The sequence below is a fragment of the Colletotrichum lupini genome, chromosome 6 (genome assembly GCF_023278565.1).
Source record: "Colletotrichum lupini chromosome 6, complete sequence".
Taxonomy (NCBI): Eukaryota; Fungi; Ascomycota; class Sordariomycetes; order Glomerellales; family Glomerellaceae; genus Colletotrichum; species Colletotrichum lupini.
In genome coordinates, this window is record NC_064679.1 from 226262 (window position 1) to 242106 (window position 15845).

Genomic DNA, 15845 nt, shown 5'->3' on the forward strand with positions numbered 1-15845 from the left:
CTGTCCCAGCCCTTTCTTCATTCACGTTTCAGCGGTGGCTACGGTGTTGAGATCTTTGTCCTTGTAAAACCCTCATCTTTTACCAGCGCCGGGTGTTAGATGCCCCTGGAGATGTCGTCAAGTAGCCCATGTCGATAATTGAGGCTGCGCACGCCAGATCTCGTGACTGTCGCGAAGGGATGTGGCTGAGTTTCTTGTGTCACAGAGAAGTGTTTGAATACACACACCCGCGAGACAGTGACCATAGATTTTCCGGTGTCACCGGGAACATGGACTTTGAGATTTGGGTGGATTGAATATAGGATCCCCCTTCCATTAGACTGCACACCTGGATCACGACCACGGATATGGTGGAGGAGCGCACACACACCACACACATCTGTCGCTCGGCCCAGTTCGTCCCGCAGATCGTCATCAAGGTCAGGGTCCCGGCCAACTAAGCTAGATCTCAAAAGTATTTTGTCGCACAGAATTCTTCAGTAGAAATAAATGACCTTTTGATTCAGATCTGCTGAATTCGTTCTCTGACTGGTGAGACACACTCATCAATTGGGAGAGTTGCCTTGTGAACCGGCTAGCTCGGGGCATGGGGAATGCAATATCTGGTTATTAATAGCATTGTATAGAAAAGAAGGAAGAATGAGAATGAGGCGCCTAAATTGATTGTTGTGCCATCCGCCAACCTAGTCTTGCTCGACTTGCTTCCGCGACTTGGATGGAATGTTGGCCAGGCATGTCTCATATTCGATGTCATTATTGTCATTATCACCTGAGGAGAGCCGCACCTGAGAGGTTCTGGCAGTGCCGGTAGTACCATTCACTGTGGCCCTGGCGACGATGTCGCGACAGCTGACTGGTAGCCTGACAATGTGACCAACACTGCGAGCTAGGATTGATGCCTAGGTAACGTTGAACATCACTACTGGGTACGGCCATGAAGTAGGTCCTCGACCAGAGCCAATAGTTATCAATGCTGATGCTGCGGGATACTCTGAAACACTTCAAACTGCTCTGGAATATGGCGAAGATGTAGGCTGATTCGTTGTTCACCAGAAACATGAGAGATGGATTGAATTCCTCAACGAAGGCGCCGCTTCCTGCCAATGCAAGTTTCGGTGGCCGACTCTGACAGCTCGTGGTGATGTGTCTAGCCCATTGCCCTGCATGCATCAGCAACGTCACGGAGGACAGCTGGCATATGCAGAGAACGTGTCCCGCTAGTCGTTAGAGACGCCTTGACATTCGCGTCTTGGGAGCTCGGTCGGTAGTGGTTTTCAGCCACCGCAATGCGAAAGACTTGAGAAACCAACACAATTTTTTTTGTTTAAGCCTGATGGGGAAGCGCGATGCCGGCAGCTCTAGCGGCGATTTCCATAGAACCAAGTACGGATAAGCGCTGGCGGTCTGCAGTAACCCTTTCAACGGCGTTGCACCTGGCTCGGGTTGGTGCAGCGCTTATCGACACCATTGGAAGGCACTTGCCGAGAAGCTTGGGTACTGTCAGCATAGGTAGCTTTCATTCAACTGTTCTGAGGAGGCTGGGGCCAGAACCCAGGAACTTCAGGAGCTTCAGAAACGTTGGTGTTGATGATGACCCCGAGGTCGCCGACAGCCATGTTCGCGGGTCTTCTCAGCATGTGCTAGGCCGTGCTTCATAATGTTTTGACCCTACGTTACCAAGAAAAGATAAGGGCGGGTGAGGATGACTCGGGTCGTGAAGATGGGATGAAGGTGCTGCGGCTGGCTGGACGTCATTGTGCCCGGGACAGATGGCAAGAATAATCATGTGCCATTGCTTCGGATGACCAGAGCCAAGTGCACTGACACTGCAAAGATATACTGGAAGAGGTTGAGGACGAGAAGTTACCTCAACGAGAGTGAGCCGAGGAAATGATGCCGTCATGGCGATTGGTCGTGTTTGGTGCAGGCGCTTACTGAGGTCATCGCGGCGGTTACTTTATGCCCAAGGTCGTATCAGACGCGAATGAGTAGTCGATCCAGATGGGCGATACCGATGGTGAGGGCACCTACGTCTCGCGTTGCGGACTCGCTGTTCGGATGAGATGAAATGCGGCAGCATTGAACAATTGTGAGAGGAAGAAGAAAAGAGGCGTGTTCGAGGAACCGTCGCATCACAGGATAAGGTTAGTTGGATGATGTGCAATGACGGCAGGCCTCCAAAGTCCTCAGCGCGAGAAACAATCAGAAACGGCCGGGGCGTTTCAATTGACGTGCCCTCCAGTTCGTGGTGAGTCTGACGGTGCTCGACCATCGTCTGAGGTTTTGTTAGGTAAGCACCCGAGAAGGGAGGAAGACGTGCATGAACTCAGTGTCATGTCACAGAGGTGTGGACTGTGAGTGACATGAGTGTGCGTGTGGCAGTGGCCAGTGAGTGAGAGTGTGGATGGGAGCGGCACTTGCGAGTTGAGAGTAAGCACTCACTCAGAGTCTCAGGTGCAGTGAGAGTGAGTGAGGGGACGGGAAATGACACTGGAGACGGGAGATGAGTGGATCGGACCTCCGATGGGTCCGAGTGAGGCAGTGAGCGGGCGGCCGATAGTAAACCCGGGCCTGGTTCGACGCCGGGCCGTTGATCTCAGCTGAAGTGTGGTGACAATCACAGCTGGACAGGCGGCGATGGGCAGGGCGAGCAGGCAGGAACCCGACAGCTTTTTTGACGGTTGAGAGACTTTTGTGGGTGCCGTAGATGCGTTGTTACTGGTGCAAATGGTGTGCGTCCTGTCGACTCTGGCGAGTGACTGAGTCGCGAGAGGTGGAGGTACACGGGGGGAGGTATCCTTGCGGACCCGAGCCAGATTGACGTGGGTGGAGTCCCCGGTGGGCGGTACTTGCGATCTTGTACCTAAGCGAGAATTACATCTGCAGCTGTGGGCGGATTTGGAGGTCTCGACTCATCTGGCCACTGTCTACAGCATTTCCTTTCCATTTCCTTTTGATTGTTGCCCTCTGCAGAGTGCAGACCGACAGTTGGATTGACAGCCTGCGCACAGCTGGCCAAATTTGGCAGTGCATATTCTCTCAACGTCAGAAGCTCGATCTCTCAGAGCTCACTCGAGTAAGGTAATCCTGGACTTCGGGCCAGACCACGGCTGCCGTCTGCATGCTGATATTTGACAATGTCCGGGTGGATCAAGGACATTGTCTCCCCGTTGCCATGGCGGCCTCTGAGTGGTTCAAGGTCCAGGATTAACCTCCCACCCTCCCATGCAACTTCACAGTGAGGTCGAGTGCTGGTGCGTGACTGTGACTGAGTGTGTGTGTGTGTGTGTGTGTGTGTGTCCCCTGGCGGTGCCATGTTTCGCGCGAGGTTCTGCAGCCAGAGAGCCTGTTCTTTTCTTCGGTTTCCCAGCTGGATGGCTGCAGTGATGATCCAGGGCCAGCACACCCACTTTGACACAGCCTGCATTCGTCCAATCTGCCGCCTGCATAAACTGAGATCATGATTGCAACTCTTGTTTATCACGCTGGTGGGAGTCAGGATTTCTGGGATTCATGGAAGGAGTATTCTCTCATAGAACATGTTAGTGTTGTGTACATGCACCACGGACATTGCGCTCTGCAGTCGTTTTGACCACTAGCAGAGTACGTACCCGATGTGGAAATAGAACCTGTCGAGATACCTCACAGATAGTACCTCAAGGTAAGTACCTGCCGTACAGAATACCTGGAAGGAGAGACTTTTGCATTGCGGGAAGTGAGGAAGGAAGGGGGAGAAAAGGTACGTCCCCTCCAGGTACCGCCGACATCTCCGCCCCCAATCAGAAAGGGGAAGAAAATCTTCTCCACGTCCACCACCTCTCAGGCTCTCCCTCAACCGCGAGTCTCCGTGTCTCTTCAAACTCCTCCCATCCATGATCCCTATCCCGTCCCTCTCTCTCTCTCCTTGATTCTTCCCCATTGGCATCTGCATCGGATCCTGTTTTCCCTCCCCCCCTTTTGCCCCGTTTTGCCCTGGTTTTTTCTTCGACAACACCGCCGGAAGGTTGTTCGTCCTGTCTCGTCCGCTGTCTTCCCTGTCCCTGCTCACTTCACTCTTGTCTGCTGTATGCATAGCTCAACTCATCGTTGATTTGCCGCTCATTTGCTTGCTCTCTCCAATCTGCCGTCATTTCGGCTCTACCCAATTGCCCATTGCGTCTTCACCCCTCCTCATCTCCCGTCATCTGTTTTTTTTTTCTCACTATCCTCTGCCATTTCGAAAGTCTTGGACTCGGCTCGCCATCTACCTACCTCGAGTCTCCTCTGGCATCCCATCCATCATCCCACGCTCGCTACTTTTACCTTGCCTTAGTATTCTTTGGATCCCTTTCGTTTCACTCACCCCTCCAGCCCTATCCCGTCCGTGCCTATCAATTGACACCTCTGCATTATTGTCCGGGTCTTCATACACTATTACATGCCGTCGCTCGCTACCTCACCTTGCCAACAACGCATCCATACCTTAGACCTCGACATACCGCACCAGTAACTGTTACCGCTCTTCTTACCGCTAGATTGTCGCCGTTCACGGACTTTACATCGCTGTTTCCTCTATCCGTATCCGTACATTCGTTCACTCGCCCGCACCGCACCAACAATCGCCAACACGCACATTCTTCCATCACGTATCATACTATACAACAAGTCCCGTACAATATCAATAACCGGACCCGAGGTCAACGCTTTCGGCTGCCATCATCCCATTTTGTCCTGATTATCGACGCATACTCCCATCACTGCGTGCTGTCCATACAACACGTCCTGTGACCTTGACAACCGGCCACCCCGCCGTCACTATCCCAGCCATTTCGAGACACTTCACCTGGGCTTTCGTACACGCTGAGCATCAAGGGGTCCCTCCCCACAGACAGTCTGCCTTCGTCTCGTCTCATCATCCCTCGTCAGAAAGACAAGACGACCAAGCACCAGCCAAGCCCTGAGCCAGGGATTGCCCGCTACGCATAATTGCGCCTTGCGAACCACCCGCGCAACCCGCAACCACTCTCCCACCTCAAGGTTCCAACGCCCAGATCCCAGCAATCATTACAGCATAGCCTGGTCCATTTCCCTTGCTCCACCAACCCGCACCCAGACCCAGGTCCCGACTCCCAAGCAACCTGCCCAAGGGGCCCTCCACCATCCACCCTATTCTGGACTGTTGCCCCGTCCTTCCAAGGCCTGGCCACGACAATCTCGACCAGAGATACCGCCAAACAAGCTTTTTTTCTTGTTTTCTCTTCCTCCCATTCGTTTCCTTCCTTTTCCTTCTCCTCGATACTCGGCGATGCAATGATGATATACGGGCATCAAGACGTTGATCTCGCGGGTCCCAGTCCAGGTTCACCGCCAGGTATGACGTCCTCAAAGTCGTCAAAGTCCTCTTCCTTCAAGTCCTTCCATTCCGACGACAATAGCGTCCTGGACGACGTTAGCCATTTTGAAGAAATCGGTCTAGATGACGATGCTTCTCATTACGACACACAACGCGTTCGCGAGTCCCATTCGAAGCCCTCTCAACCTTACTCGAGATCCTACGCCAACGACTTCCGCCCTCCGTCATGGAAACCACCCCATTCCCGCTCTCCGCCGGTGACACGAGACCTCGCGAAGCCTAGAAGCTTAGGTCCCACGGCAGACCTCGCTCCCCACTCTCGCGGTTCCTCTCGACCCCCTTTCTTGAGCTTGAAGACCGACAGCCACGTTCTCAACCGCCGCAGCCCAAGCGCTGGCCGCCTTCCCGATCCCCGTCGAAGCCCGGTGAACCCGGTAAACCCTCGAGGTTTCGCGAGCCACTCGACGACTTCCCTTCAATTCCCTCGCAAGAACCGCAGCCCGAGCCCGAACTTCTCACTATTGCCGAGAGACCCCAATGTACCCCTGAAACCGCGTCGGGGCAGCTGGCAGTCGCAGTCGAACCAAGACAGAAAATCCACATTTGAGTTGGAAAAAGAGTGCGACGAGGATGACACGGACGACATTCCCGACGGCCTTATTCTCGACAATGTTCCCATCTCTCCTCGACCCAAGCTTGAGCGGACACCGAGCAGGCCAACTTCCTCTGGAGCATCTCCTAACCGGCCGCCAAAGGAACGTGTTCGCAGTGTTGGCAACGGAACATCTCCAATCCCAGTTGAGACGGGATGCCTGCGTTCACCGTCGTGGAAGTCCGACACTGCTCTGTCCTCGATTGGCGAACGTGGCCCTGAACCGCTCAAGACACGGGCAAGAAGCTGGAATCTCGCACTGGCAGAACTCAATGCCGATGCCAAGGACTTGACGGAGAAGCTCGAGGAGCACTCGGATTATGTGCGTGAAAAGGCCGCTGAAAATGCCAACCCTACAGGACGTCACACGTGGAATGGCAAATCTCTCGAACAACACGCCCAGAAGCCCCGCGTCAAGTCCGCTCTTCCCGAACTTCCTTCACTCCGGAGTCAAACCAACATCATGATCGACCCACTCCCAGTTTCCAAGGAAAAGGAGGCTGTGCTCAGTCGCACCAGACCATCATGGCTTCCTCCCAAGGATCCCGCGGAAGAGAAGCGTCATCTGCGTGAATATAAGAAGATGATGGCACGCAGCGCCGAGGCAGATCGCCGCCGTGAGGCTTCGCGTCTCGCGCGGAAATCTTCACGCGATCTGAAGGTCGACAGCCTGATGCATATTTGGGAGGACGACATCATTCCGAGATGGACCGACGCAATCCGCGAACGTCGCACCCGTGAGCTGTGGTGGAAGGGAATCGCTCCGCGCAGCAGAGGTCAGGTCTGGTCCAGGGCCATTGGCAACGAACTTGGCCTGTCGGAAAAGTCCTACAAGGCCGCCCTCGGCCGGTCCCAGGAGCTCGAGGAGCGAGTCAAGGCTGGCAAGGGCGATTCGGAGGATATCCAGAGAGCCGCATGGCTGTCAGCTATCCGCAAAGACGTGGCCGAACACACATGGCAGGATCTTCGAATTTTCCAAGTCGGCGGGCCACTTCACCAGAGCCTCGTTGACGTCCTGTTCGCCTATGCGCTGTACCGGAGCGATATCGGCTACGTCAAGGGCTGCAACGTAAGTCCATCTCAAGTCTCACAAACATCGTTTGGGGTGCTATCATGAACTAACTCCCTTCGCAGACCGTCGCCGCCCTTCTGTTACTGAACCTTCCCTCGCCGTCCGCAACATTTATCGCCCTGGCCAACGTCCTAAACCGCCCGTTGCCTCTGAGCTTTTACTCAGAAGATCCCGGTGCGAAGGCTTCAGCCTACAACCTCGTGATGCAGACTTTGAGCGTCAAGGCTCCACGTCTTCACGAGCACCTGACCAAAGATATTTCCGAGGGTGACGCAGATTTCTACCTCGGCAACTTCTTCATGGGACTCGGAACCACACATCTGGCTATGGACGAAGCCGCTCGCCTGTGGGACGTCTACGTCTTTGAGGGCGATGCGGTCTTGGTGCGAGCAGCTGTGGCCACGCTCATGCGTCACGAAATGGCACTCCTTGGCGCCAAGTCGGCTGGAGAAGCCAAGAAGCTGGTCGAAAGCAGCGCCAACAAGGATGGCCGTAAGGCTGTAGTTGGCGACGATGGTGCCGAAGACCAGTGGATGCGATCCGTTCGGGAAGCGGGCAAAGCCTAGTCTGTTCCGAACGGTCTCGTATTGAAAAGTCCTTTTACGCTTGATGAATATTTCGGCATTGGAAAAATACGACATGATCCTAACTGTTTATATCTAATCTCCTGGGCCGGTGTCGTACCGGCCCTTCCATCGGAGGTAATCGCACATACAACGGAAAACCAACAGCACTCAACTCAGCTCACATAAGGCAGTCCGCTGCAAGCTGTCTACTAGTGGGCGTGTATAAAGAGCAACCGGCGTCTGCGGCGCGATGGACATTACCTGTGGGAGCTGGTTTTTTGTAGCAACCCTTTTTGTTTTTTTTCGTCTCTTTACCTGTACGGGATATATACTATTCTCCTCTGTCGCCTGGAAGTTTCGCAGTGCGCGAGCATCCTCATGGGCAAAGACAGACATTCTTATTGTGGCATGTAGATATACAGACGCTGGGCGCCGAGGAACTTGACCATGCGGAACGTGGCAGGCCCGGCTTTCCCTGCGGATAAAACAATGTTCATGTTTCTCCTGGGACGAGAGACGATCCCGGATAGAGGATGTAACCTGTATTGGTTCTACACCGTCGTCGTGTAGGGGCGCGTCGTTTACCCCGTAAGACAGACGACCCAGGGGTTGGATTTTAGCATCAAACATTTTCTGGCGTCGCTAGCGATCCGCATCTTGCTTTATTTTCTTGAACCGGGCGGGGTTCATGGCTTTATTTTTTCCCCAGAGCAGAGGTGTCGATCACCTCTTTGATATCCCATTCGTATCATAGTCGTATTGTAGAAGAACCCATGTGTGCTAGTATTACAACTCAAATCTGCGTCTATGGTCCATCCAGACAGTGAGACAATCGTGACAACTACTGTGACGTAGCTTTACAAGGACTATCACAAGGTCTTTCACAAGGCAAATATGACTTGTCAAAGACTTCATCTGAGCTAAGATATACTTCGATGTTATGTGACGTTCGATTACCATTGGCTCTACAAGAGTATCGTCCATCTCGCATATCAAGCAGGATCCCTTGGGCTGTATCGTCGTGTATGCCATCACCGAGATACCCCCAAACATTTAGTCACGATAGACATCATGAACAGCTTGACTTCAGCTGCACTCACGAGCGTCATGCAATACGTGTGTCTTCAAATCCGTGAATTAACCTTCCTGTGCAGATGCCTCAACCTCACCTAACCGCCCAAATGGGAAAACAACTGGGAAAGGCTTGTTGTGACGGGCCCCCTTTAGACTTTTCACTCCTCATCATGGCCCCCTTTTTGGCTACTTTTTCCAGGAACTGCGACGACAACTTGTGGGCGGACGATGGCTGGTTTGCTTCCGTCCTCATCTAAAAAACACAACGAAAAATATCACCCAACCTCTCCATGTGTCATCTCTTGCCTTAGCTAACCCTTTTAGTTGACAATCTCCTCCGTCTCCTCGAGAACCTCCTCCACAATCTCCTCAATGATCTGCTCCTCGCCCTCGCTGGCCTGCGTCTTCTGGGAGAGGAGGTAGGCGACAATGTCCAAGGGCAGGCCGAGGTCCTTGCGCTCCTCGGCGACCTCCTCCTCGATGGACTCGCGCCAGGCGACCCACTCGGCGAGCTGGCGACGGCGGGCCTCGACGACCTCGCGGTCGGCAGAGGCACCACGGTCCATATCCTCCTGCTCGAAGACGCGACTGTACTCGCGCAGGTTCTTGCGGATCTGCTTCTGCTCCTCCTTGGTGAGCAGCGTCGGGGGGCGAGGGCGCCACGCGAGCTGCTTGAACTTCTCGACGGGCTCCTCGCGGAGAGCCTCACCCTTGAAGTCGTAGATGTGGTATCCGTTTTCCATCTATAGTCCGTTTCGTTAGTAATTGCGTTCATTTGGTCAGGGAAAAAGCATGACCACATACAGAGTGCTTCCAGGCGGAGGCCCAGGTGGCGACGAAACGTCCTGAGGGGTCCCACTCAATGTCGGTGACACCGTAGTGGTCACCAGTGTTCATGAGCTGGATGTTGGCGGTCAGGTCCTTGTCTGACTCGGGCTTCTCACCCTCAAAGTCGAGGTCGAAGAAGTCAAGGTCGGAGCTCTGCTGGTTGTGGACGGTGGCGATAACGACGAATCTACCGCGGGGGGACCAGTAGATGGCATTGCTGTTCTTCTTCTCCAGGGTGCGGAGGTGCTTGAAGTTACCAACGACGTTGCCCTTGGCCTTCTCGGGGCAGAAGAAGGAGACGGAGGTCTTGGGGGCGACGGCGACAGCGCCGACGGGCTCCGTTGTCGTGATGATGACGAATCTGTCACCCTTGGGCTCCCAGGCAAAGTTAATGACTGTGTCCTTGATGGTGTCGACAACCTCGACGGGAACGCCCTTCTCCTTGATGCGGAAGATCTCGAGAGTGGTGGCCTGGGACTTCTTGGACTTGGAGTGACGATCGACCTTGACGCAGAGGTATGAGGCATCGGATTGCCAGTGGAGCTTTGCGTCAGAGACGCTGAAGAGGGGCAGTTGACGGACAACCTCCTTGCTGGGGATGCTCATAAGACCAACCTTGGCGGGGTTGCTGCCAATTTCGGGTGTCCAGTAGGTAAGAAGCTGCTCATATGTCTTGATACCATCTCTTTGGACGCTAGCCGGGGCCCAGTCGAACTCCATGATACCCTCGATCTTGATGGAAGTCTTGTCGAGGAGGTTCATGCGGGGGAGCTCGTAGACGGAGATACCGGTCTGGTAGTTGAGACGCGCGACGTACTTGTCATCGGCGGACCACTTGAAAGCGGGCCAGAGCAGCTTGCGCTGCTTCGCCTCGTCCATACCCTCCATATCCAGGTTGGCGAAGGAACGAATGGGCTTGCCAGACTCGACACTCCAGATAACGTAGTTCTTGCCATCATCATCGACAGACAAGGCCGGGTGGCCCTCGTCGGGGATGGAGATGGGGCGAGCAGACCATGTCACCAGGTACTTCTCGGAAGGAGACCAGTCGACAAAGGTGACAAAGGGGTGAGGGAAACGCTTCTGCCTTGACCATGACGGGCCACCCCAAGTCTGAACACCCTGGGCGTGGACCGAGGTGAGGTAGGTTCCCTGTGGTGACCAGCGGATGAAGCTGTCTGTCCAGTTTTGACGGTCAACAACGTTCTCGGGGACGTCCTTCTCGTTGTTCCAGAAGACGCCAACGGTGTCGCCGCGGTACATGGCGAACTGGTCTCTTCCACGTCCGCTAGGGTCCTTCATGAATGATCTCAGGTGCTCGGTCTCGGTGAACTCCTCAATGTGAGGCGGGGTGTACTCCTCGTGGACCTTGCCTTCGCGGCCGTAGCGGTCGACATCGGTGAGCTTGTTGACGCGGAGGGTGTGCTTCTTGTCGAGAGGGACCTGGTCGAGTCCACGAACGGCAGCGGCGGCTTCGCTGGGGGAGGAGTACTCGACAAAGGCAAATCTGAGCGGTCATCGTCAGCATCGCTGTCTTGTCTCGAGCGCGATCTCCATCTCTCTGGGTCAGATCCGAGACGGGGATCCACTAGACCAAACGTACCTCAGCGACTTTCCATTGTCGCCCATGGGCATGTAAATCAGATCCTCTCTCGTCTTTCCAACAGAGTTCAGCTTCTTCAGCAAGAACTTGACCAGCTTGGGCTTCTGGTCCTCATTGACTTCGGGAAGGCCATCGATGACCACGAAGGTGTCGTATCCCTGCTCCAGCTGAACCTCGTACTTCTCGCGCAGGTCGGAGATGTCGATCTCCTCCTCATCGTACTCGTCGTCGTCGAGATCTGCCTCGCGCAGATGGTCGAAAGAAGGCGCCATGATTGCGACGACTGGATCAGTCAACAGTCGAGGTGTGGCGGTTGTGAATTCTTCGGATCGGGGGACGGAAGGGGAAGGGGGTGCGTGTCTCTCGGCGAGGAAGCGTTGCGATGGCCTTTCTGTGGTGGGAAGGAAAAAAAGAGGTGCCAAATAGAGTGGGGTTGGGGTGGCTTTCGAGTGGTTGAAAAGTGCCCCGCGATTTTCTCGGTTTTTTTGTGAGGGTTTGCGGCTTGCGGAGCGCTTCAATGTGGCTCTGGGTGCAGGGCAAATTCGGTGCAAACTCTACGAAACGGCTCTGGAGATTTGGATGCTAGCGGCTTATCGACTGGATGGATTTCACGTCTTGAAAGGGAGTTCTACAGGGGGTGGCAAAGGGGACCAAACAACTATCGCGCACACAATTTGGACCTCGTTTTGGAAAGTTTTTGGTGATATGGCACATTCGTGTGGGCTGGATTATTCGGTTGTTCCGGCCCCGAGAAAGCCCCTCGCTACTGCCTGGGGCCTTGGGTAAGGTACTTCAATACCTCGTCGCAACGGCCACCTCTAGGAGAGTCACGTGTGGATTCTGCCGGCCGTCACCGTCAGGTACACTTTCCCAATCGGACTGCTTCAGGGTCACGTCTCTCACCGCCCAGAGAAGCTCCCGCCATAAGAAGTACCCCGCCAGGTGCCCATTGCTGCCATGAGCGCGCACTGACCACTAGTAATTGCTACAGTGGAGGATGGACGTCTGTAGAAACACCACAGCAGCTCTGCTTCGCTGACCACACTGCCTGGAAGCTCCTGCCCAGCACACCCCACTTCGCCAGGCTGAACCCCCCCAAATTTTCTACGACGATTTTCTCGGTGAAGCTCTCCCAAGGCTGAGGATTGTACAACCCAGATACCTTTGCTTTCCCCCCACCCACCCAGTCACCGATTCGACTTTCGATACAGAGTGTCTGCATAATACACATTCACCATGGTTCGTCTCAAACACCTATACCCCCTTGGGTGTGGCCCAAGATGCTAACAAATGGGTGCCCCTCCAGTCGTCCTTCAGCCCGACACAAATCTTCGAGGACGGAACTACCGAGGAGAAGGGTGAGAATGCCCGTCTCTCCGCCTTCGTTGGCGCCATCGCCGTCGGTGACCTCGTCAAGAGCACTCTCGGCCCCAAGGGTATGGACAAGATTCTGCAGTCTGCGTATGTTGAACCCCGCCAAATTCAATAACCCCCCATTTACCGCCTTGATCCACTGACATGGCTGACAAACGTCCAGATCGACTGGCGAGATCATGGTCACGAACGACGGCGCTACCATTCTGAAGTCCATTGCCCTCGACAACGCGGCGGCCAAGGTGCTGGTGAACATCTCCAAGGTCCAGGACGATGAAGTCGGTGATGGTACCACCTCCGTTGCCGTCCTTGCGGCGGAGCTTCTGCGCGAAGCTGAGAAGCTCGTCGACAAGAAGATCCACCCCCAGACCATTATCGAGGGATACCGGATAGCAAGCCAGGCCGCCCTCAAGGCCCTGAAGGAGTCAGCCGTCGACCGCAGCAACACTCCCGAGGCATTCAGAAAAGACCTGCAGGCCATTGCCCGCACAACCCTCAGCTCCAAGGTCCTGGCCCAGGACCGCGACCATTTCTCCAAGCTCGCCTGCGATGCCGTGCTGCGACTCAAGAACTCCTCCGACCTGAGCCATATCCAAATCATCAAGAAGGCCGGTGGCAAGTTGAGCGACTCGTACCTCGACGAGGGTTTCATTCTCGACAAGAAAATTGGTGTCAACCAGCCCAAGCGCCTCGAGAAGGCCAAGATCCTGGTCGCCAACACCTCTATGGACACAGACAAGATCAAGATCTTTGGCGCTCGCGTCAAGGTGTCAACGACGAGCAAGCTGGCCGACCTCGAGAAGGCCGAGAAGGAGAAGATGAAGGCAAAGGTGGAGAAGATTAAGTCGCACGGCATCAACTGCTTCATCAACAGACAACTCATCTACAACTGGCCCGAGCAGCTTTTCACGGACGCCGGCATCATGTCTATCGAGCACGCCGATTTTGATGGTATTGAGAGATTGGCGTTGGTGACGGGCGGTGAGATTGCCTCAACTTTTGACCACCCCGACCAGGTCAAGTTGGGACAATGCGAGCTTATTGAGGAGGTCATCATTGGCGAGGACACCTTGATCAAGTTCTCTGGTGTCGCTGCTGGCGAGGCATGCACCATTGTGCTGCGTGGTGCCACAGATCAGCTTCTGGACGAGGCAGAGCGCAGTCTGCACGACGCGCTTGCCGTCCTGTCACAGACGGTGAAGGAGCCATGGACCACTCTGGGTGGTGGATGTGCTGAGATGGTTATGGCCAAGGCTGTCGAGGGTGCCGCCACTCGCGTTGAGGGCAAGAAGCAGATGGCTGTCAGCAGCTTTGCGACTGCGCTGCGCCAGCTGCCCACCATTTTGGCCGACAACGCAGGTCTCGACTCTGGCGAGCTTGTGGCCCGTCTGAGAAAGGCGATTTACGACGGCATGACGAATTATGGTTTGGACCTGCTGTCGCCCGGCGGTGGTATCACCGACATGCGCGACTTGGGTGTCGTTGAGAGTTACAAGCTGAAGAGAGCGGTTGTTTCGTCTGCCAGTGAGGCAGCAGAGGTACGTGCCATACCCGCCTAGCAACGCCTTTGGTTTTGATTGAGAGATGATGTCCGGGATGAATGACTAACACACAGTAGCTTCTTCTCCGCGTAGACGACATCATTCGCGCTGCTCCTAGACAACGGCAGCGCGCTTAAATGACATGCCAGTGATGGCAGCACATGAGGGTTTTCTCGGCAGGAATGGGAGGTCAAGAGAGAGCAAGAAAAAAGTCATATTCGCATGTTGACGTTGGGTCAAAAGACAAAAAGTGAATACCATAGACCGGAGGGGATCAATCTTGGGCTGAATGAATCAATGGCAGTGTCATGAATGATTTGAGCGTCCATTGGTGGATTTCGATGATTGCAGCGTGACTTGACAGGATGTCGACACTATTTGTGATGGCCGAATAAGGTGGTATTCACAGATTTGATGCTCCCGATGAGAGCAAGAGACCGGCATCGGACAAGACGAGGTCAGGAGCTGACATGTGGCTGAAATGTGAGGCTTCCTTCGTCTTACCGTATCGGACGGTAAGGTATGGTGTATATCTTGCATGGGAAAGATGCGGCTTAGAATTGGACGACAATAAGCTTTGCGGTGCCGTTGGCTGGCGAGGAAGAGGAAGGTTTCCTTGTGCATGATCGACGCGGAAAGCCGATGACAGCTAGGGGTACCACGGTAATTGAAATAGGCAGAAGGATTAATGACTTGATTTCTCCGCACGACATTGGTTGAGAAGTTGAGTTTCTGGGTGTCCGTGCAAGTTGCAAAAGTGCCAGGAACTCGTGTTTGTATCAGCAAATGAATGATGAGTTCTTGGAGTTTCGTCCTTCCATCCTTTGCGCTCATGACATCCGAACTCTGGCCAACGTCGTTCATCTCAATCTTGCCAGCCGTACTAGCATTCCTTTCCGTCTCTTGTATTCTCCCGAAACTACGGCTCCGGATTTCTGGGCCAAGAAAGATGAGAAAAGGATGGCAGCATTGAAGGTCAGGTCCACCGGGCCCGTAGATCGGAATGTCGAGGGATGGAGCCGGAGGGCAAGCATTGTCCATGAGTCGCAATGATTCCGTTCTTTTTTCTCCACACACAACCACAGCCGCTTTCACCAATGACCAATATGTGCGGTACGAGGTACACGTACGACTGTGGCCGTGCAGAAAGCATCCCTCCGGATCGAAGTCAGGAGTAAGGCGTACGAAGTAAGGATTCGACTCTTATTCCTATTCTCTCTGCCGGTTCCAATTACTTGGGCATGGCTTGATGAACCCGTCAGCTAAGGTAAGGTACGGACCTAAGTACTTACGCATCCCGCTCCTGGGAAAGCCACATCAACCGTTACAGAAAGCTGCGCCCATGACGCCATGCTTTCGTCTGTTTGTGTTTCCCGTTTTTTTCCCCCTGGTACTCCATACTCCGTACGACTTCTTCGTGTTCTTCAACCCCAGTATACAAACGGCCCCGTTTGTACGCAGTCTCTGTAGCGAAGCGACAACACAGGTCCAGGCCCAGGCCCAGGCCAAGGCCCATAAGCATCCCAACCCGTCGCGTCCAACGCCACGTTCCTTGGACGACCATTGACCATGGACCAGTGTCCAACACGATACGGGCCAGAGAGTCGGAGAGACTACTACCTATTCCGTACCAGACGGGGATTTGCAGCTTCCAACCAAGGTTCTTGGTGCACCCTCGTGTGTGGACCGGCTGTACGGCACAATGACGGTAGAATGCTACGCCGTACTGGACGGGAGGCCCGCTAGAACATGATTGGCCCGTACCTTGGTCAGAGATAGAAAGAAGGCACAGCAAACGCTGGA

General features: G+C 54.4%; 5 protein-coding genes across 5 annotated transcripts; 3 read left to right on the top strand and 2 right to left on the bottom strand.

Moving 5' to 3' along the window:
• Positions 1–683: 683 nt before the first annotated feature.
• On the bottom strand, positions 684–3427 carry CLUP02_11549 (uncharacterized protein; the record flags this gene model as incomplete). Its single annotated transcript, XM_049290517.1, has 13 exons — positions 684–853; positions 921–1160; positions 1210–1296; positions 1424–1489; positions 1526–1640; positions 1673–1955; positions 2028–2275; positions 2342–2352; positions 2443–2490; positions 2519–2863; positions 2925–3011; positions 3073–3268; positions 3407–3427. The coding sequence occupies 13 exons, from the start codon at positions 3425–3427 to the stop codon at positions 684–686; spliced, it is 1917 nt and encodes a 638-aa protein (XP_049147662.1).
• Positions 3428–5352: 1925 nt separating this feature from the next.
• On the top strand, positions 5353–7622 carry CLUP02_11550 (TBC domain-containing protein; the record flags this gene model as incomplete). Its single annotated transcript, XM_049290518.1, has 2 exons — positions 5353–7053; positions 7119–7622. 2 exons carry the CDS (start codon positions 5353–5355, stop codon positions 7620–7622), a joined length of 2205 nt encoding a protein of 734 aa, XP_049147663.1.
• A 1394-nt stretch (positions 7623–9016) lies between these two features.
• Positions 9017–11399, bottom strand: CLUP02_11551 (eukaryotic translation initiation factor eIF2A; the record flags this gene model as incomplete). The annotated part of the gene is made up of 3 exons (XM_049290519.1): positions 9017–9439; positions 9501–11031; positions 11128–11399. The coding sequence occupies 3 exons, from the start codon at positions 11397–11399 to the stop codon at positions 9017–9019; spliced, it is 2226 nt and encodes a 741-aa protein (XP_049147664.1).
• A 964-nt stretch (positions 11400–12363) lies between these two features.
• CLUP02_11552 (T-complex protein 1) lies at positions 12364–14179 on the top strand (the record flags this gene model as incomplete). The annotated part of the gene is made up of 4 exons (XM_049290520.1): positions 12364–12366; positions 12434–12588; positions 12665–14039; positions 14120–14179. 4 exons carry the CDS (start codon positions 12364–12366, stop codon positions 14177–14179), a joined length of 1593 nt encoding a protein of 530 aa, XP_049147665.1.
• Positions 14180–15384: 1205 nt separating this feature from the next.
• CLUP02_11553 (uncharacterized protein) lies at positions 15385–15609 on the top strand (the record flags this gene model as incomplete). The annotated part of the gene is made up of 1 exon (XM_049290521.1): positions 15385–15609. One exon carries the CDS (start codon positions 15385–15387, stop codon positions 15607–15609), a length of 225 nt encoding a protein of 74 aa, XP_049147666.1.
• Between the last annotated feature and the right edge of the window lie 236 nt (positions 15610–15845).